Source organism: Oncorhynchus clarkii, chromosome 13 (genome assembly GCF_045791955.1).
Source record: "Oncorhynchus clarkii lewisi isolate Uvic-CL-2024 chromosome 13, UVic_Ocla_1.0, whole genome shotgun sequence".
NCBI lineage: Eukaryota > Metazoa > Chordata > Actinopteri > Salmoniformes > Salmonidae > Oncorhynchus > Oncorhynchus clarkii.
In genome coordinates this window covers 48388726-48410466 of record NC_092159.1, presented here as the reverse complement: position 1 = coordinate 48410466, position 21741 = coordinate 48388726, and the positions used below count along the sequence as shown (strand labels likewise).

At 42.6% G+C, this 21741-nt stretch overlaps 1 protein-coding gene across 1 annotated transcript in view; it reads right to left on the bottom strand.

Moving 5' to 3' along the window:
• Positions 1 to 6584: 6584 nt before the first annotated feature.
• The window catches only part of LOC139364954 (transmembrane protein 104-like), an 85659-nt gene continuing 70502 nt past the window's right edge, over positions 6585 to 21741 (bottom strand). The window contains exon 10 of the mRNA XM_071102228.1: positions 6585 to 10454. Within this exon, the coding sequence (XP_070958329.1) occupies positions 9691 to 10454 (764 nt within the window). The 3' untranslated portion in view covers positions 6585 to 9690. The remainder of the gene's footprint in view (positions 10455 to 21741) is intronic.

Below are 21741 nucleotides of genomic sequence, written 5' to 3'. Positions count from 1 at the left end.
TAAGGGGAAGATCAGAGGCGACAATCGTAATGCGATGCCGGAGTTACGAATACAGACAATTGTATAATGGGTCTATTTGCAGAGAATCTCAGTCAATTCCATAGTGTTGGTGGTATAGTGGTGAGCATAGCAGTCTTACAAACTGCAGTCCAGGGTTTGGTTCCCAGCCAAGGTGTTAACTAAAGAAAAAATCTCTGAGTTTTTGGTTGCAATTAAACTAATTGTATGTTTTGCAGAGAAAGTTATAGTCACTAGTATTGGTATAAGATATAAACTGAACGTTTTAAATAGTTTGTTTGGTTCAAATTGAAAGACTAATACATTCAACTCAAAATAAGGACGGAGCAAATTTTGATGCAAGACGATGTCAGTTCACTAAATGATCTGTTTGAATAAGGTATTGGGAATAGAGTCGTAATTAAAATGCTGAATCAAAGACGAGACAGTTACTTAAATCTAATGAATTATAAATAATAATGAAGAGAAAATTACGATAGATTTGTGCCCATCCAAATGTTCTTATAAATTTAGCGAATTTAGAGATGAGAGATGTTGATTGATGTTGTAAATTCTAATTCAAGATTCAACAGATGTGATAAATTAGGTTTGGTTTATCGAACCCGTACTACTGTTGTTGCAGACAGCCAACAATTATTTACAATTCATTGAAAGTCGTTGCGGCTTGGCTCTAGGTTGAGCGCTTGTTGATGACATCACTCGCAAGGCACTTTTGTCGCCACGGAAATGATGTCGTGACTGGGGGTAACGGAGAAAATTATTTGTGTCTTTTAGAAGGAAAATGCGTGCATTATTGTTTTGAGTCACTTTTCAGAAGTTGATAAAAATGTCCAAATACATTTTTAAAAGTAGTTGTAAGTCGTCAGGGAAGTCAGAAAAGATGCTAAAAACTAGCAGCAGATTCGCTAGGTAGGCATCATTGATTTGTGGCGTTTATTTGGACTGTATTTGGCTATAAGAAAGGGAGTTCTGAATGTCTGAATCGTAAAACATAGTGATAATGGATTCTGATGGTTATTGATTCATGGTTTGATTGTTTAAGTAACACCAGTGAATTTGAGCACTGTTTCCATTATGTGGAACAATGTTAGGGTATTAATGTTGAAAAGCAACCTCTATAGTAACAAACAATTGCATATGTTTTGGGAAATTAGCTAGGTTGAATTTGGTTATTTGAGCTTTTCCCCTGATACGTATACATCTGTAACAGGGGCAAGTTGTTTCTTGAGGAACATGCAGACTGTGTTTTGTTTTATTGAGATGTAAACATGAGTCTCTGAGTAATATTGTCATCTGAAAGCATTATGGTAGGGAGTTTTTGTATAGTTTGTTTTTGCTGATAAAAGTGTTTTGTTTATTTGGTTACTGTTTATTGTTTATTTTTGGAGTTGATTTAACTTAATTAAACATTATATTCTGGTGTGTTTAAGTAGGATTCATTCTTCCGGGACGGATGGAAGTTATCTAAAATATGTGAGTTGAAGGAGCCATGGCAGAACACGTTTACATTTTTATTAAATATCTGGGATTAAATTACTGATTTCTTACACTGAGAAATGTATGACATTTGCGACAGAGGGAAAAAGTAATACATTAGATAATAATGTTATCAGGTTAATTGTATCTAAGGGTAGCATGTTCATTTAAGTATACATATACATTGACATTGTTTAAAACTTATGATTAATGATTTGAGGTAAAGGGGAATTATCATAAGGTTTAGTTTATAGTTCACTTTTGAGTTTCTGAATCGATGTAGCATACTGAATGCTAGTTAGGCGTTTTGTGTTCTTCTTGGAGAATGGGAGTTTTATTGTCTCTCTTTTAGATGTTTCCTGGGATTATAATCTTGGGGAGAGTGGGTGAGATTGAGGCCATTAACGACCAAATTGAAAAAGGCCTGGAAGTTTTGTTTATTCATTAAGGTTTGCAAATATATACACATAGAACATTTGTTAGGACTATTTGTTTTAGTGCAAAGGTATTTTAAAGCGGCACGCTCACATATGGAACTTTATGAGTTTTTATTTTATGAGTTTTAATTACACAAGTGAATTCTTTGATTTTAAGGATAAAGGGTTCTTTAATATGTCTAATGTGGTATGGAACATGACTATAAAAGGGCGGCATGACCTTTGACCTTATCATGGCTATCTCTTGGGGTCTGATCAGCCTCAGGGGAGAGCCATTTGTATAATGAATTTGTGGTCATTTGGGTTACTAGTTTTAAGGTAAATTAATTATAATGGAGTTTTAGTTTGGGGTTAGAATTGATGAGAAAGTGGTTCAGGATTGTTTTACAATATTAGCTGTGAAGTTCTTGAATTGGCTATTATTGATTTGGTATTACAACAGAATAAAATCCTATTTATCATTGAGAATAAATAGGGGAAGATAAGATACATTGAGGTTTGGATAGGAGATATATTAAGCCAATAGGGCAGGAAATTACATAGAAAAATAAGTTTCAGTTCTTAGGGGTGATAAATTACTGTAGATAAGGTATTCCACACTATGCAACATATATTAAATTATTGATGAAACTGATTTTAAGGTTACTTCATGTTATTGTCAGATAAGATACTGTGGATCCCTGAAGGAAAGAGCTTATTAGTGTAGGAAGGATTTGATATGGTTAGCATTTGTTTTGGCTTTGTTTGATTATTAGGATATTTTTCTTTTTTAAATAGTATTAAATTTGACAGGAATATATGACATCTGTGATGATTTAGGATTATTGTTAGAATTAAGATAGATTGATAAAGGAAATGTAAGGACTTTAGAGATTGCCACTCATAGACACGTTTTTTCTAAAATCAATGATTTGAGAGATAGGAGGGAAAAGGGTTACTGTTTAAATCGATAAATATATATTTAAGAAAATATATAAGTAGCACAGATACTTCTTAAAGTAGATAAGACACTTGACAGAGAATTGGTACAGGATTGACATGAATGGACGCCTAAGGGAGAATTGGACATGTGGAAAATGAAAGGGGCACTCCTACATGATGATGTCAGACATAAGGATAATTTACGAATCTTACCTAAGTCATTGTTTTGAGTAGGCAAGGTTGTTACCTGGGCAGAGCCAGGTATCAAAGGGGGAATGAGTAAATTGTGTTCTAGGATAGTATGTGACCTACTGGATAATAAACTAATTTAAAAAAAATAGCTAACAAGTAGGTATAGAAGTTAAATAAATAATCAGATAGAACAAATGAGAAACTGTTGGTTAACCAAACCTGTATGTCCAAGATTTTATGCACTACAGATGAATTACAGGTGAAGTCACTCAATCCAGTCCCTGAGGCCTGTTGGAGGGACTATACCAAGTACTCCTGGTGACTGCCTTCGCAGTGAGGATAGCTGAAAGAGCAACCTGGGTGCACATCACCCATTGTAAGAGGGTAGGACACACTGACACTGGCGAACAATCATAGGGGTAGGAGCAGAACTGTATCAACAGGATATGGGGGTTACACTCCTATTGAAGATTTCCCTTATACCCGACCTTTCCCCGCTATGAGCGTTCATAGAAGTGGAGGTGTGTTTTGGCCTCTTGCTGATAATGTGTTCTCTAGGAGAGGGTGGGGCTTTAGAGGTGGGCTGTCCATCCTGAGCTGTCTGGTTGTGGGACCTTATTCCTGATACACCATGAACACCGAGAAGGCCAGAGGGTAATATTGACATAGTTAAACAATGAGGATTTAGTATTAACCAAGCATAAGAGATCACTTGATCTGGATAAACAGGAAGTGAGAGTGGGATTGGGAAGGATGTCTCAGTGGAGTTCTATGTAGACCAAATGGGGCCTCTGACTCCTTGGCAGTTCAGGACTAAGAGCAGCTATTATGGAAGACATCTATGCAAGTCCCTGTGTAGTTCATGGAAACAGGTTATAGCTCACATCATGTGAGAGGGCTACATAAATCTACATACCCAGTATGGAAGAAGATGGAGTGTAGTGAAAGTAAGGGTTTCAGTTGATAATCTAGTGCATTCTGGGTAGAAAAAGTTAAGAGCAGATAATTGCTCTATAGTCAGCAGAATACAAGCAGAGTCCCCTTGACAAAGCAGATACTGACTGTGGAGTTGTCCAGAGCCAAGAGCTGGTGTGGATAGTTCAGATGAAAGATCGTAAGGATCGTAAAGATCGTATGAGGATTCTAACCTCTGGTTAGAGTGGATTCAATATACGGCCAGATCAATAATTAAAGAAGAATGCTATGTTTGTGCCACAGCAAACCTCAGTTGACAACCATCCCTTTTCCATCAAATGGAATTATTCACCTAAGGGAATGGCCTGTATGGTAAAGCTATTCATGGAAGTCAGATAATAAGTTGTATGGATTTGCACTATTTATATCCACATGTTCCTCTGAAATCTAAGCTTCCTCCTTTCACAGAGACAAGGGGAGACTGTTTACTGTTTGATTCAGTATAGTACTTCTGGGAAATATGTGGGGGAAATCAGTACCTGCAATAGGACAGATAATGTTACTTCTGATGCGGCAAATGAGTGATTTGGCAGGCTGGTTGAGATCTGGGGATTTCAGTAAGATAAGGAGGCCCAGGGCTCACATCTGGTGGTTGTGTGGGGGAATGACGTGATGGCCGAGTATTACCGGCTAATTGGAGAGGGGTATGTGCACTAGTACATTTGGGAATGCCTTTCACACTCATTCAACACCATGACATGATGTTGACTAAACGGGAGAAAATAAGTACTCCGTCTGGGTCTTTTGATGATAGGGTTTGTATTAATAACATTGTGGTTCCACAGGGGCAGATGAGATCAAAGCTATAAATTAGATCCTGGCAGGATTAGAGTCAAGTATTTTTTTTGGTGGTCCACTCTCAATAAGAATGTGGATTGGATCAATTATATCTATTATAATCAACAGCGCTTCATCAATTATACTAGAGATGCAATAAAAGGATTAGCAGAACAGACCGAAGCGAACAGTCTGATGGCTTGGCAGAATAGAATAGTCTTGGATATGTTTGCTGGCTGAAAAGGGTGGGAGTGTATGGAGGTAGTTTGGACACCGATAAAACAGCTCCGGATGGATCAGTGACCAAGGCCTTGGCTGGTTTACACACCCTAGCTCACGAGTTGGCAGTGAACTCAGGGGTGGATACTTCACTGACTAATTGGGTTAATAGTGTGTTTGGGAGATGGAAAAATGTTATGGGCTACCTTCACCTGTGTGACTGTGTTAGTTTTGTGCGGATGTGTTTTGATTGCGTGTATGAAAGTTGTCATTTCCAGGACTCTGGAGAAATCGATGACACTTCAGATGGTGATATATGGACCAATCCTAAACTCCGACCAGTGGAATATAAAATACATGGCTCCGGACGTAATAGAAGAATCCGGATTCTTTCACTCGTGAGGGGACCATATTTGATGTTTAGGGAATTTAGATGTTTTCTTGTTTCAATGTATAGACTGTTTTTTCATGAAGATTGTAACGGAAAATCCTGATAAGTAGAGTTAAGATTCTGATGTAGGTTAGAACAGTCATTGAAGTTGATTGTGTGTACATGTACATGTATGGGGTTGTCTTCTTCTAGTATATCATTGATATTTCCATGTAGTGTTTAATGATGGTATGAGTTGTTAAGTTATTTTTAGGGTGGATTGTTGGGAAAATGATGGTTAAATGACTGAACAAATCATTTTAAATGGAACTGTAACTAAGTAAACTTATACTCTGTTTTATTATATCTGATTAACAATATGAGTTCATAAGAGGGGATTGTGTGACACAGACAAGGAGTAATTAAAGTTAATGAACACCATTCCAACTGGGAAGAAAGGAATGGTCTGTGGATTAAGTAAACAGATAATGTAGTTAACCTATGGTTGAACCGACGAAACTGAGCTCTGGGGTTTTTAGATAAGGAAGTGAGAGCATTCCTAGGTTCTGTTAATTAGAACTGTCAGCTAAGTGGTGATCGATAATGTTGGGGGGTCAAAAGTTAATTCAGTTATGTTGTGTGACCTGTGAGTGTGTTAGTAAGTTAGAATGAACTATTAACCTCACTTTGTCCCGGTCGAGAGGAAGGGATTCTGTTAAGCAATGAAATGACGTCATGTTATTGTATATAAACTGTTGCTCGTGGTAAAGTGGCAGCTCGCTCCGAGAATAAATTATGTTACCTATTATTGAAATGGCTGGTCTCCGTCTATTTTATGCAAACAAGAATCTTACAAATTCTCATAAAATAGATTAAGGGTTTTCAATTAATGAATACACATTGGCATAATTAAATTACAGTAACAGAAACCTAACCACCCTCAAAAAGCCTAAAAAACACCTAAAGAACTAATTTGACAAGAGCCATTCCATCTTTTGTTGGCCAATAAGAAGGTTGCACCATTAGAATGCAAATGTTGTGTGGGCCCAATAAAAACACAAAATATTGTGAAAAACTATCATTCCACTATTAAAATGTTGATATATTAAGGAAATGTTCTGAAATTGCAATATATTTTATATATCTCTTTAATAATCACAGAACTGTCTCAAAGTCACAAAGACGAGGCAAACCCACACTTTAGAAGACAAGGATATCCCAGTTTATTTTGAGGAGACATTGGTTGTCAGTTAAATTACCTGGCTTACATGCAGTTCTTATCTGACAGGCTGCTTAAAACAAAGACGTGCCAGGAAAAACAACAGTCAACAAATAAATGGAAACAATAACCCCGGGAAAAAGGCACATTTCACAACTCCAAATAAGAGTCAGACATACGCATTTAAAATCTTTTCAAAGTGACACATACACAGAAGAATACACACACAGACAAACACTCTCAGAAACAGTCAATATTCGCTTGAAATCTTACTTCCCCAACCCAGTTCAAAGCATATTGCACATTTGTATTGAAAAGAAGATGAGGAAAAATAAGAAGAGGAGTAACTATCCACCACAATCTGGAAGCCTTAAAGGAACCACTGACTACAGAATTTTGGAAGGAGCTGCATGCAGAAATGTAATGTTAACAATAATTACCAGAAGGAACACAAGATTGAAGAAAGGAACCCAATATTGAGAGAAGCAGTGTTACAGAAATAGTCAGTATTTTTCTGTCCTAACACACACAATACCAACAACATGCAGAGGTCTCTCATTCAATAGTCCTCAACAATACTGTACTGCCATCAATATGTTACAATGCATGACTATTAGTCTAACACATTTTAAATTGTGTCAAGCTGTATATATTGATGGGTTAAGAATACCATTGAAGACTGTTAGATAAATACCATAGTTATCAACCCTTACAACATCTTCAAACCATTTGCAAAAGTCTACGTAAAACACACAAAAGGTCAAACCCAAGGCAATTATGTACAAACTTGTGCAATGTTGCAGGTGCAAACCATGAATGGCAATAAGTATTTCCCTTTTTGACCAGGTGAGTGCTCATGACAGGCAGCTAACGATACACTTTAGCTATTACTTTAGCACTTACATAGTAAAAGAAAACCACTATTCTAAATGTGACCATGTAATATGGAACCCTACACCACAAAACATGATTTACATTCCCCAACAACAATACTGTTTCACAAAGGTATGACTCCTGTAGTTGGGCTCCAAACTTGATGACAATAATGGGACATAATATATATTCTATAGAGCAGAGATATATATAGATATATAGAACCAGAGGACATGACAATGAGGAGGCAGAAGCGTATAACGTGGACATTAGCATGAGCAGAGCTCGGGGCGAAGAGGATGTTCCTACATGTCTGGAAGTAAAATCTAATTAGTCGATCAAACTGAGCTACCAGGAAACTGTATTAAAACCTCAAGTAAAGAGCTGTCAACAAATCAGCCAGCTGAGAAGTTCTCGTTACGAGCGAGCACGAGACAGATGGTTAAAATCAAATCAAACTTTATTTGCCATATGCGCCGAATACAACAAGTGTAGACTTTACCGTGAAATGCTTACTTACAAGACCTTAACCAACAGTGATTGCAAAAAGAGATATACTGGGACTACTGTAGAGGTGTCTTTGTGTGGCACAGTAGGCACTGTACGAGTTGGCTCCTGGTGATGTAGCCAACATAAACCTTCCTGTGTCCATTGATAACTTTCTGGGGTCAAAGTTCAACAGAGAGCAGTCGGGTGCTGACATGGAGTTGATGAAGGGCTGATGATTTGGTGGTGAACAGTAAAACATGAGGGTGGTTTGTGTACAGAGTTTGAACTCAAGATCGGTCTCCTGATGACCAGAGACGGAGCTCTGTCATCAGGCCCATCAGTCAGGGATGTGTCATGGACAAAGGTTCATTGTTCACAGGGAAGACGAGGAGAACTAAGGCAGAGCCACCAGTGAGGAATGTAGAAATGCCAGCCATAATAAACTGATTATAAGAGATTCATTTAGCTTGCTTTCTTCACCATCCCAAGTTCATTTTAAAGCCACATTAAAGTCTCTCTGCATTGCCATTAGGAACAGGAGCGTTGAGTTAGTTGTCAGGTTCTATTTTTCCTCCACTGAGCTCTATCCATAGTTTCAGCATATTCTGTCTTTAGCCGCAACACTGTTTCTGAAGGTCCAGAGGAACACTGACACCTCCCTGCTCTATCCTTCCTTCAGTTATTTTGGATTTAAAATTAAGCATTTGGAAACAAGTTGACCAGCTCTTTGTATATGCTTAAAAACAGTGCTGTTGTGTAGTGCAATGCCTTGCTAATAGAGTCCGATTGTTCAGCTTGTATTTTTCTACAGAGGGACACTGGAACAGAGTGAACAAGGTCCTCTTCCTTGTGTTCCTACATACGGTAGCAGCTTTCATACAATCACAAGATATTTGGTCCCTTTCCACAAATGGTATAGATTACTCTTAAAAGGGGTGATCTGCAGTTGATATAATTAATAAATGTATGTGCTCATTGATTCTTGAAGAATATAACTTATAAATGCCTCATCCGCTTAGTTCAACTCTCAAAACTGATCAGTACCTATAATATAAGCTTGTTATACTCCAATGTTGTAAACAAAGTAAATGTAAATAAACACTATATAGCCTAAAAACATGTTTAAAATTATAATTGTGAAATCATGGAAGGCTGGTCCTTGTATGCATAGCTTGATCTATGAATTTGATAATGGTTTACATCTCCAGCCCCAACCTTTTTACCGAAACAGGGACTGTTTGTAAACAAAGTAAATGTAAATAAACACTATATCGCTTTAAAACATTGTTAAAACTATAATTTTGATATCATGGATGGCTAGTCCTTGCATGCATAGCTCGGTCTATGAATTTGATAATGGTTACATTTCTCCAGTCCCATCCTCAAGCTTTTTACTGACACAGGGGTGGGGAGGACACTTTATAATGGTTACATTTCTCCAGTCCCATCCTTTGTACTGAAACCGGGGTGGGGAGGACACTTTATAATGGTTACATTTCTCCAGTCCCATCCTTTGTACTGAAACCGGGGTGGGGAGGACACTTTATAATGGTTTCAACTGCTGATTACCGCTGTAATTAAAAGGGTTTCCCATGCTACAAGAGCAGCATAAAAAGGCACACCGTCCGACCTGTACCAAGTTCTGGAAGGCCTCAGGTAGAGAGAATGTAGAAATACAAGACACCCACACAGAGAAACCGGTCTTTCACAGTCAGTCCGTGTCCTCATTTCTTGGTGTCCTCCAGGATGATGTTGGCTGTGACAAACATGAGGCAGAAGGTAGCCCACACCACTACGAACCACACCCAGAAGGTGTGGCGGAACGGGGACCGGTGCTTGTTGACCTCGTCCGTGCCCAGCATAGGCACCAGGTGGCGCCGTCCGTAGTACACCAGTAGGGCGGGGATGACGTACTGGATGCCCGTGCCAGCGTAGGCGCCCGTGATGCCCACCAGGGACTCCAGGTTGTGGGTGCAGAAGGCCACGATGATGGGCGGAACCAGGGTGATGAGGGGGAAGACGATGCGGTCAACCACCCAGGGGTAGGTGCCCCCGTCGCGGTGAAAGAGGGTCTTCCAGTTGTTGCGCAGCGTGACTGCAATGATGGGAAAGTTGGTGCTGATGGTGAAGACGGGGAAGAGGCCCAGGAAGTAGCGCAAAGCGGGGATGTCTAACACGTCACAGTTGTCAGTGAAGTTGAGGGTGTACATGTCGTGTAGCAGCGAGCTGTCGAAGCAGAAGATGGCTGTGAAGGAGAGCAGGCCGTAGAAGCCAAGGATGAGGACATAGTCACACACCACCAGGGTACCCACACGCCTCTTATCAGAGATGGGCGTCACCAGGGAGGGCAGGGAGTGCTGGCACATGAAGGAGTAGACACACACTCCAAACAGGTTTGGAACCCCAGAGATCTGGGCCATACGGGGGTGGCCTTCGCCCCGGCCTTTACCAATACGGATCAGAGCCAGGATAATCATCATGGTGAATGCTGAAAGACACACAGAAAAACAGCGGGTACTGGAGTTAAGTGATGTAACAACACCAAAACAAACAAGTAGTGTGTGTGTGAACATATTAAGACTGTTTCAAGGACAGCTTTTTTCCATCTACGTAACATTGCAAAAATCTGAAACTTTCTGTCCAGAAAAGATGCAGAAGAATTAATCCATACTTTTGTTACTTCTAGGTTAGACTACTGCAATGCTCTATTTTCCGGTTACCTGGATAAAGCACTAAATAAACTTCAGTTAGTGCTAAATACGGCTGCTACAATCCTGACTAGAACCAAACATTTTTATCATATTACTCCAGTGCTAGCCTTCCTACACTGGCTTCCTGTCAAGGCAAGGGCTGATTTCAAGGTTTTACTGCTAACCTACAAAGCATTACATGGGCTTGCTCCTACCTATCTCTCTGATTTGGTCCTGCCGTACATACCTACACGTACGCTACGGTCACAAGACGCAGGACTCCTAATTGTCCCTAGAATTTCTAAGCAAACAGCTGGAGGCAGGGCTTTCTCCTATAGAGCTCCATTTTTATGGAATGGTCTGCCTACCCATGTGAGAGACACAGACTCGGTCTCAACCGATAAGTCTTTACTGAAGACTCATCTCTTCAGTGGGTCATATGATTGAGTGTAGTCTGGTCCAGGAGTGTGAAGGTGAACGGAAAGGCCCTGGAGCAACGAACCGCCCTTGCTGTCTCTACCTGGCCGGTTCCCCTCGGAATCACTGGCTTACTGGCTCTTCCATGCCGTCCCGAGGAGGGGTGCGTCACGTCACTGACGTGATCTTCCTGTCTGGGTTGGCGCCCCCCCCCCCCTTGGGTTGTGCCATGGCGGAGATCTTTGTGGGCTATACTCGGCCTTGTCTCAGGATGGTAAATGGTGTGGGGGCTGTGCTTTGGCAAAGTGGGTGGGGTTATATCCTGCCTGTTTGGCCCTGTCTGGGGGTATCATCGAATGGGGCCACAGTGTCTCCTGACCCCTCCTGTCTCAGCCTCCAGTATTTATGCTGCAGTAGTTTGTGTCGGGAGGCTAGGGTCAGTCTGTTATATCTGGAGTACTTCTCCTGTCTTATCCGGTGTCCTGTGTGAATTTAAGTATGCTCTTTCTAATTCTCTCTCTCGGAGGACCTGAGCCCTAGGACCATACCTCAGGACTACCTGGCATGAGGACTCCTTGCTGTCCCCAGTCCACCTGGCCGTACTGCTGCTCCAGTTTCAACTGTTCTGCCTGCGGCTATGGAACACTGACCTGTTCACCGGATGTGCTACCTGTCCCAGACCTGCTGTAGAGATACTCTTAATGATCGGCTATGAAAAGCCAACTGACATTTACTTCTGAGGTGCTGACTTGCTGCACTACTGTGATTATTATTATTTGACCATGCTGGTCATTTATGAACATTTGAATATCTTGGCCATGTTCTGTTATAATCTCCACCCGGCACAGCCAGAAGAGGACTGGCCACCCCTCATAGCCTGGTTCCTCTCTAGGTTTCTTCCTAGGTTTTGGCCTTTCTAGGGAGTTTTTCCCTAGCCACTGTGCTTCTACACCTGCATTGCTTGCTGTTTGGGGTTTTAGGCTGGGTTTCTGTACAGCACTTTGAGATATCAGCTGATGTAAGAAGGGCTATATAAATAAATTTGATTTGTGTGTACGACATTTCAAAAAGGTAAAATCAGCTCCCACAGAGGGACTGTTATAGCCTCATGCAGTTTAAATCAAGGCTCCCTTGAGGCTATCTACTAGGAGAGTTGAAAGGGAAGCTTTTACGGTAAAATAAAGCTCAAATTTCCTTTAGACCAAATCAAACCCATATTTTACTTGGTTGCATGCAAACTAAAACACAAAAATCCTCAGAGTAAAGTAAAATATTGAATGTAAAAAGTGAATTAAATTGTAAGCTAAATATTGACCAAATCTATAATACACCTACATCATCTCATGACTAACAGTAATAGGATTGGCCGAGTAAAGAAATGACATGGAGGCATTTAAGGATACAGATAAAAAATATACTTTTTTTTGACATTCGACTTCGGGTCACCGGTTTCACATTATTGCATATATCTGATGCCAAATTGTGATCCGGTGCATGCCAACTAGGCAAAGCTACACACCGCTTAATCCCTGAATGTTTTTGATGGGTCCAGATATTGCAACATCCCAGAGGTCAGATTAGGTCCAAACCTCTGGAATGATCCCTTTATGTAGCCCTCCCCTAATCCACCCCTACCTTTCATTATAGCACCACTGTTTTTTAAAAATACCTTTTAAAGGACAAGCCTTCTAACATTGCTAATCTTAAAGCGATTAATGTTGACAAGGCAAGATTGTTTAGGCCCTAATGGGCTGTGGGAGAGTGCTGAGCTGGCCAGGACGGACACATAACTCAGCTTCCTCCTCTGTTCTCCATGCTGCTAATGCCTGAGCATGGCCATCCAGGTAGAAACACAAGCCAGCATCAGTCAGCTGACTGCAGAAACAATATGACCTAAACTCCCCCCCATCAAAGGGCAGGAGGCTTTATGCCTCATGAGGATAATACTGAAACCACTTAATGAGATATTGCCTTCCAGCTGCCTGATCCAGAAACAATCCCGCAGGCAAAGACTACAGCCTATAGGAATGCTATGGATTATATACAGTGTGTGAAGGCTCTCTGACTCTCAGTTCATCCAACCTAAAGTCAGCAGAGGTTGGAGGCTGGGTGGTACAAAAGGCGTCAGCGTCTCCACCTCCTACTGTTTGCGCAAAGGCCATCCCCAAATCGATTGGTGCGACTGCCTCTGTGGCTGTTGGGCTGGGCGTTACTAAATGAGAGCTTTAAGCATGGATGCCAGTCTTATTAAAGGCTCAGAGTCCTGCCTGCCCCCCCCCCCCCCCATCCATCCCCTCACCTTCCCAAATCCAAATCAGGCCATTAAACTGGGAATCAGTCACAGACGCACTCCACGGCCCACTCCTCAGCTTTCATCACACTCACACGGGGTGACGTTCAGAACGCACGTTGCTTCACTACTCACCCCACTACACCATCCCACTAGGATCCCACTTCAAAACACACCCACACAGCCCTGTGTAGCTATGCAGGTTAGAGTAGAGCAAAAGCTCTTTTGTACTTGCCGGCAATATCACATAATCTATCTGGGCCCAATTGCCAGGAGAGGCAACCCATCAGTGTCAAGGGGGAGGATGGATTGGCTCTTTAGATAGGGCCTGAGTGAGGGGCCAGCGGATTACCAATTCATCTGCAGCTACTGGGGCGGCGGGAGGGGGTATAGGGAGGAGACGGGGGAGAGGGGTGCCACCGGCAGCCTCATCCTCCTTCAAGCTCTCTCACTAGCATCAGGTGAGGTCGGGACAGAAGTGGAGTCCTCTGCTCCAGTCCTTCAATGTTTTTTTTTTTTACACTCTTCAGGACACAGGTGAAATATTCCAGAGCTAGCAAGGGGGAAAGGGGCTGGGAACGTGGAGTTTTAATCTGCCCCTATTAATCAGGTACTGTGTACTTCTGCCGTGGCACTTTAATGTATGTCAGGGGGATGAAATTATTCACTCCAATTACAAGGACAAAATGTTCCGAGGAGGGGATGGGGGAAAAACGACCAATGACAGAGGTAGTAGGATAGCTAACAAGTAGTGGGATTATGCCTTTGGAGAGAACAAGCAGAAATAAGACAAGAGTTGTTAACTAACAGGCTAAATGCAAACATCTTATTTTGACTAATGTGATTACTTACTCATCTTAAAATAGGACAGGATACTCTTAAAAACAACTTTTTCCTTGTGCTTTGTGTGGACTTAGTTTGGGGTGGACACTGAGATAAAGATGCCCAGCAGTGGCCAAAGTCCTACCTGTTGAGGATTACAGCTCAGATAGTCAAGATTTAAAGGATACCTGGCCTACATCCATTGTCAACATTGGCTCAGGACAGGAGAAGCAGCCAGAGCAGAATCCTGTTTTAACACAGTCTATGTAGAGAATGGGACAGTGGAACAGCACTCAAGGACATCGGCAAATAAGAGCAAATAACACCTTCACAACAAGTATAATCCCCCAAAGACATCACGTCAAAACATATGAAAAAACTATGCAGATGAGGTCAACACTCAATGTGCTAACATGAGCCACATTGGGACTCTGAGAATACACTATGTATTGTAGTGACGTTGTCTTTGTATCTTCATCTGACTGGACATGAGAGACTGTCAGTGGGGGTAGTTATCAGCTGTCCCTCTCACTTCAGGCATGGAACACAATGTGCTGTATGACAGTCTGCCTGCTGTACTCTCCCTCTCTCTCCCCGAGAAGTAATGTACATCCGCTGTGTGTGAAACAGCCATCAAAAGGAGCCGTCCCGCTGGTCATGACAGAGGACGGACAGCGGGAGACGCTTCTCCTCTATTCCCTGACATTAACGGTAACAGGCTATACAGGAAGGAACATGGGCGGAGGGCGTTTAATTAAGAGTCTTATAGGATGGGACGCCACGCACACTTAGTGTACAGATGCTTAACCTTCACCAGAGCAACAGGTATTTTCTCTGCCAGCAAGGCTGAAATGTTAGGTTGTCGTGGTGCAACAAGCACAGTGATTCATCACACTCCCTCATACCCTCGGTGAGGCCCATGGAAGCCTGGAGGAAAATGGCACTGGTATTTATGTTACAGTCTTCTTCATCTTGATGTATCTGCCTCTGATGCCGCAGCCCAGCGCGCTCCTCTCGGCAGGGTTTGAACTGTAAAACCCCTGGCGACACAGTCAGTGACTGGCTCCTTTATGAGGGAAGGGGCACGCTTTAAAAAGCCGATGGAAAACTTTGCTCTTTTCCTACCGTACGGCGGCACAGGCTAAGGTTGGGACAAGGAGGCTCGGCATCGCGCCTCAAATTGATAGTGAATGACAAAAAGGCATAGCGGCTCCGCGGGTATCAACACAGGCTGATCAGACAGTGTGAAGGGCAGGGAGAGTTTGGGTGAAAGATATTTTTTTTATATTTTCAGGTCAAGATGTATCACATGGTATTAGAGTGGAATGACATTGGCAGCAATCTTTGACACGGCTCCATTTTGAGCAGGTATACCAGAGCGGCTTTATAGAACCCACCCAAATAACTGGTGTTACCTTCTGGGTTATAGATCGGGAAGCCATAGCCAGGTCACAACTTAAATAATTACTTTGGCAGTTGCTTGACAAACACACATCTGTGATAGAGAACAAGTGAGGTTCAAAGGTAAACAGTGTTCTGTAAAAAAGCATATTCGACCCTTCTACTGTAGTTCTGTCCTAAAGTTGGGAGTGACAGAATTTATCTCGTATGGCAGAGGAGATGGAGTGGCAGAGAATTTCTCTCCTATGGCAGAGGAGATGGAGTGGCAGAATTTCTCTCCTATGGCAGAGGAGATGGAGTGGCAGAGAATTTCTCTCCTATGGCAGAGGAGATGGAGTGACAGAGAATTTCTCTCCTATGGCAGAGGAGATGGAGTGGCAGAATTTCTCTCCTATGGCAGAGGAGATGGAGTGGCAGAGAATTTCTCTCCTATGGCAGAGGAGATGGAGTGACAGAGAATTTCTCTCCTATGGCAGAGGAGATGGAGTGGCAGAGAATTTATCTCGTATGGCAGAGGAGATGGAGTGGCAGAGAATTTCTCTCCTACGGCAGAGGAGATGGAGTGGCAGAGAATTTCTCTCCTATGGCAGAGGAGATGGAGTGGCAGAGAATTTCTCTCCTATGGCAGAGGAGATGGAGTGGCAGAGAATTTCTCTCCTATGGCAGAGGAGATGGAGTGGCAGAGAATGTCTCTCCTATGGCAGAGGAGATGGAGTGACAGAGGATTTCTCTATGGCTCTGATCCCAACTATCATGCTTTAGTGCTCATTAAAGACAAGGCCTCATTTGTCTTACTTAAGGCACTGAACTAACTTATCTTATCTTTGAAAGAGAATGATAATTGATAAGATGAAAGAACTGGACACTAAGTAGAACAAAGTAAATTTTGATAATGTACTCATTCATCATTCCTTTGCAACTGGATCATGCTACACGAGTTAGGGCAACCATGTGTGGGTTTTATAGTACTTGGTGGAGCCTTAACTGAGAATCTCAATGTTTTATCTGTCTAACTGCGAGGAATAGGAGGAAATCTTTGATCACTAGGAGTGCTTTAGAGGCACGGGGACAGTGTGTCTGGAGAGAAAATCCAACGTAGTTAGTCAGATTACAAGCCATTGGTAATAGCATAGAGCCAGCATTAAATAAGTCATTGCATCATAAATTCACAGCAAATTAAATATTTTTCAACCGCCGTAATGATTAAAAAAATATTAAAAAATTGTACATTTTACATTCCTTCTTGCGGCCATATTGCTCTCCTCTCTCTAAAGGGCAGTGTCATTGACTTCCTGATGGAGTCTACTCTGAAGCACTCGTTTCACCCTCCTGGTAATCCTCAATCAACAATGGACACTCCTTCTTGCCTCTCCATCGATGGACACTCAGGTGAAAAACTAATTAATTCAGATGGGATGAGCCATTTTCTTTGCAGGGATATCTCTGATGATATGGTGATTACCTGGACTTTTACATTAACACACTCTGCTCTACACGCCTGTCTGCAGGTTACACTCGTCACATGGCATAGGGGAGGGACTGAGTGCATTGTGTAGGTGTCAAACAGTCACATATCACATCCACATAACTGCTATCTGTGATATATAGCACTTCAATGGGGGTGGCAATGACCTTGTGTGGAATGTTTCAATTTAAACGCCCCCCAGAGGAGGCACTTACAGTTGTATCTCCAGTGGTAGCAAACAAAGCGTTTGTGGTTTTAAGCCAAGGTTGGCCGGCACTCTCAACCCCCCAAGGAACTGTAGAATACAGTATCTGTGGAAGAGGGACTCCTCTTCAGCCGCTGCCCTGGGACGGGTTTCCTTGACTTCATTAAGGAGCACAAAATGACTTCAGATTTCAGGTGAGGAGCTTTGAAGCACACCACTGTTCTGATTTTGTGAGTAGTACACTCCCTGTACCATTGCTTTTGCGCTTGATGTGGGAAGAAGTGTCTATAATAACAGTTGACAGGTCAAGGGCTTTTCATGTGCTTTCATCTTTCTGACATTAAAAGACATACGGGATATTATTCTAGCAAAGGCTTTGACAGTAGATAGGAACATTAATCTCTACTGGTATACAAACTGGCCTCTTGCTACTTCCATTGCCTAACAGATTCAAATCCAAGTCCCACTCTAGTAGCACTCCTTTGCAGCAATCATCCCATCATTAATTAAAGGGCAACTCCACCACTTTTCAAACTTATTTTAATTATCTCCAGCACAATACCCGTGTCTACATATGTGAAAACTGTGCATTTCTATGTTTTGGGAGAAAAAAAGAATGTTAAAATGTTTTAAACACTATGAGATTTGTGGTGACGTGGGGAGCAAGAAAATACCGTCCCTCTGGCTAGACACTTATACTTACGGTATTTTCTTGCTCCCCACGTCACCATAAATCTCATAGTGTTTAAAACATTTTAACATTCTTTTTTTCTATAAAACATAGAAATGCACAGTTTTCACATATGTAGACACGGGTATTGTGCTGGAGATAATGAAAATAAGTTTGAAAAGTGGTGGAGTTGCCCTTTAAATCAGGTGCTCCATGATGAGACCACTTGGTTGAGTCTCAGTGGCAATGAGCAGCTCTGGCAGTTTGTCCGATTTCTAGGTTTGCAGAATCTTTTACTGCAGATGTTTTTTGGTGATATCCTATAATGGCATAGTCTTGGTTCAGAAGCAGGACAGCCACGACGTGTGTGATAGCTGGTGATAATGGCCTGCTAGCCTGGCTACTTCGAAACAAGCCCCGCGATCAGGGTGTGCAGTACCGCAGCAGGGCTGCCATTTAACACCCCATACAGCAGCTCAACTCCACCGGGCAGAGCAGAGTTCAACTCCATGACGTTATCTACAGTGTTCAAGAAAACATCAATTAGTCCAATCGCTCAGCCGCGCCGCTGCAAATTGCACATTCGGCCAAAGATAAGAAACAAAATGCACCTACCTTCCTTACCATAAGGCTGAGCTAAGCCACGCTCCAAACACTGGGATCTCGAAAACACATCCGCTTGAGGCTGCCTTGAGGTCAGTTGAGATCTGGAGACTGGCTAGGCCACTCCAGGACCTTGAAATGCTTCTTACGAAGCCACTCCTTCGTTGCCCGGGCGGTGTGTTTGGGATCATTGTCATGCTGAAAGACCCAGCCACGTTTCATCTTCAATGCCCTTGCTGATGGAAGGAGGTTTTCACTCAAAATCTCACGATACATGGCCCCATTCATTCTTTCCTTTACACGGATCAGTCGTCCTGGTCCCTTTGCAGAAAAACAGCCCCAAAGCATGATGTTTCCACCCCCATGCTTCACAGTAGGTATGGTGTTCTTTGGATGCAACTCAGCATTCTTTGTCCTCCAAACACGACGAGTTGAGTTTTTACCAAAAAGTTATATTTTGGTTTCATCTGATCATATGACATTCTCCCAATCTTCTTCTGGATCATCCAAATGCTCTCTAGCAAACTTCAGACGGGCCTGGACATGTACTGGCTTAAGCAGGGGGACACGTCTGGCACTGCAGGATTTGAGTCCCTGGCGGCGTAGTGTGTTACTGATGGTAGGCTTTGTTACTTTGGTCCCAGCACTCTGCAGGTCATTCACTAGGTCTCCCCGTGTGGTTCTGGGATTTTTGCTCACCGTTCTTGTGATCATTTTGACCCCACGGGGTGAGATCTTGCGTGGAGCAGTGATGTTTTGGGGCTGTTGCTGGGCAACACAGACTTTCAACTCCCTCCAAAGATTTTCTATGGAGTTGAGATAATTTTGACCCCACGGGGTGAGATCTTGCGTGGAGCCCCAGATCGAGGGTGATTGTCAGTGGTCTTGTATGTCTTCCATTTCCTAATAATTGCTCCCACAGTTGATTTCTTCAAACCAAGCTGCTTACCTATTGCAGATTCAGTCTTCCCAGCCTGGTGCAGGTCTACAATTTTGTTTCTGGTGTCCTTTGACAGCTCTTTGGTCTTGGCCGTAGTGGAGTTTGGAGTGTGACTGTTTGAGGTTGTGGACAGGTGTCTTTTATACTGATAACAAGTTCAAACAGGTGCCATTAATACAGGTAACGAGTGGAGGACAGAGGAGCCTCTTAAAGAAGAAGTTCCAGGTCTGTGAGAGCCAGAAATCTTGTTTGTAGGTGACCAAATACTTATTTTCCACCATAATTTGCAAATAAATTCATTAAAAATCCTACAATGTGATTTTCTGGATTTTTTTTTCTCATTTTGTCTGTCATACTTGAAGTGTACCTATGATGAAAATTATAGGCCTCTCTCATCTTTTTAAGTGGGAGAACTTGCACAATTGGTGGCTGACTAAATACTTTTTTGCCCCACTGTATATATCAAAACTCAACAGAGATGTGAGTAAAGCGGACTTAGGATCTGAGCTCGGTTTATGTTTTGTTTCTGAAAGAGAAGTGTCAAACTAAGACATCTACATTTGCATTGGTTGCTGTTTGGGGTTTTGGCTGGGTTTCTGTACAGCACTTTGTGACATCGGCTGATGTCAAAAGGGCTTTATAAATACATTTGATTGAAGACATATTTTCTATCTGAACAACTCCATGGTCAGTGTTGACTAGAAGTAATGTCCGTTGTGACAAGAAAAGGAATGATGCATTCCAATCTGCAGTTTTCCTTTAATGCAAATTTCAGGACTTCTGAGCTGTGCTGATGTTGGAAAGTTCATGAACGCCCAGCCATACTTCAACATTCCCCGTGAGACGCACTCTACATTAGCCTCTCTGGGCAAACTCTTAGGTTCCGCTCAATCAGCCACTAGCAGAGGTCCCTCCCTGACCTTCAAAAACAAATACTACCCTCTCTCTCTGCTTGAAATGGCAATAGGTAGCTGTAACGCTCCCTGGTTACTCCCTAAACCAAGACAGTGGGATGGACTGGATAGGGATCCACAGATTACTGTGGGCTGGGGCCTGTGGTTTCAGCTATTCATTTCTCCAGAGAGAGTAACAGCCCTAGTTCATTTCACAGCCTATTTTCCTATTGAGCCGGAGGTTGCTCCACACAAAGCTGGCTGGGGTGGTGTAGCTCACCATGTCTAGAAAAACAAATGTGACAGTGGGAGGACAGTGTTCTCAGAATGCATGATTTCTCCATTCCCAGCATACAGTAGTATCTATATGCCATGGCTGTAAGGGTAATAAATAGTGCCTCGGAGGCTCTTCACCTATCCATCCATCCATCCCTGTGGAGACAGAAGCGGGGTGATTAATACTCGTTTACCGAGCTAGGTGCCTTTCCGTCTATTCCTCTCCACTCAATATCAATTAAAGTGCCGGCTCTTAACCCTTCTCCCAGTCTTCTGTCGAGTGCAGATAATGATCCCCCTCTTTCTCTTCACAATGTGCTGCTAGAGAGGATGGGGACAAGGTAACAAGGCAGCAAGCTTTATCTATTCACATAACTCACCCAATGGAGATGGGTTTCAACAAACAAGCGTGTGAGCACCTACGGGAGTTCATAGAGACTGGGTGCAGTATGTGAGCGATATAGTCATTCAACTAAGAGCCTATGGGGTCATCAGGCAACAGAACTGTGACATTAAAAGATGGGTCAGGGGAACCGAGTATAGAGTAGGAGGAATAATGAACAGGAACACGAACAGGAAACACAAATGGGTCTGGAAACAGGGCTACACAAAGTTTCTAATGGCTCCAGCAAAGTGGGACCATGGACAGAAGCAGCTAAAAGCAGAGTGATGGGATCACAACCAGGACAGGAGATGGAGTTACAAGAGGAATACACATATGGACTACTATGTCCACTATGTAAGTCATGTCCTCAGTGGGGGAAGACAAAACGTGTGTAGTGAGCTTGGTTGGACACGGGGGCTCAGCTGAGTGACACTGACAAGGCCACAGGCAGTGAGCAGGGCACAGGGCTTCAACACATCTCACCTAACATTCCCCACACTGCTCTGCACCCCTCATCCACCACTATCATCACCCTGCACCCCCCCCATAGGGCATCATGGGTGAGTGGAGAGGCAGGCAGGTGAGCCTGGCCACCTGGCCCCTTGTCTAGGGCGAGTAATGAGTATGAAAGAGAAGGGCCATGAGAAAAGAATGGAGATGGAAGTGGCTGAACGGGGGACATAACTACGCAGGTATCAAAATCTGGTATCTTAGAAGA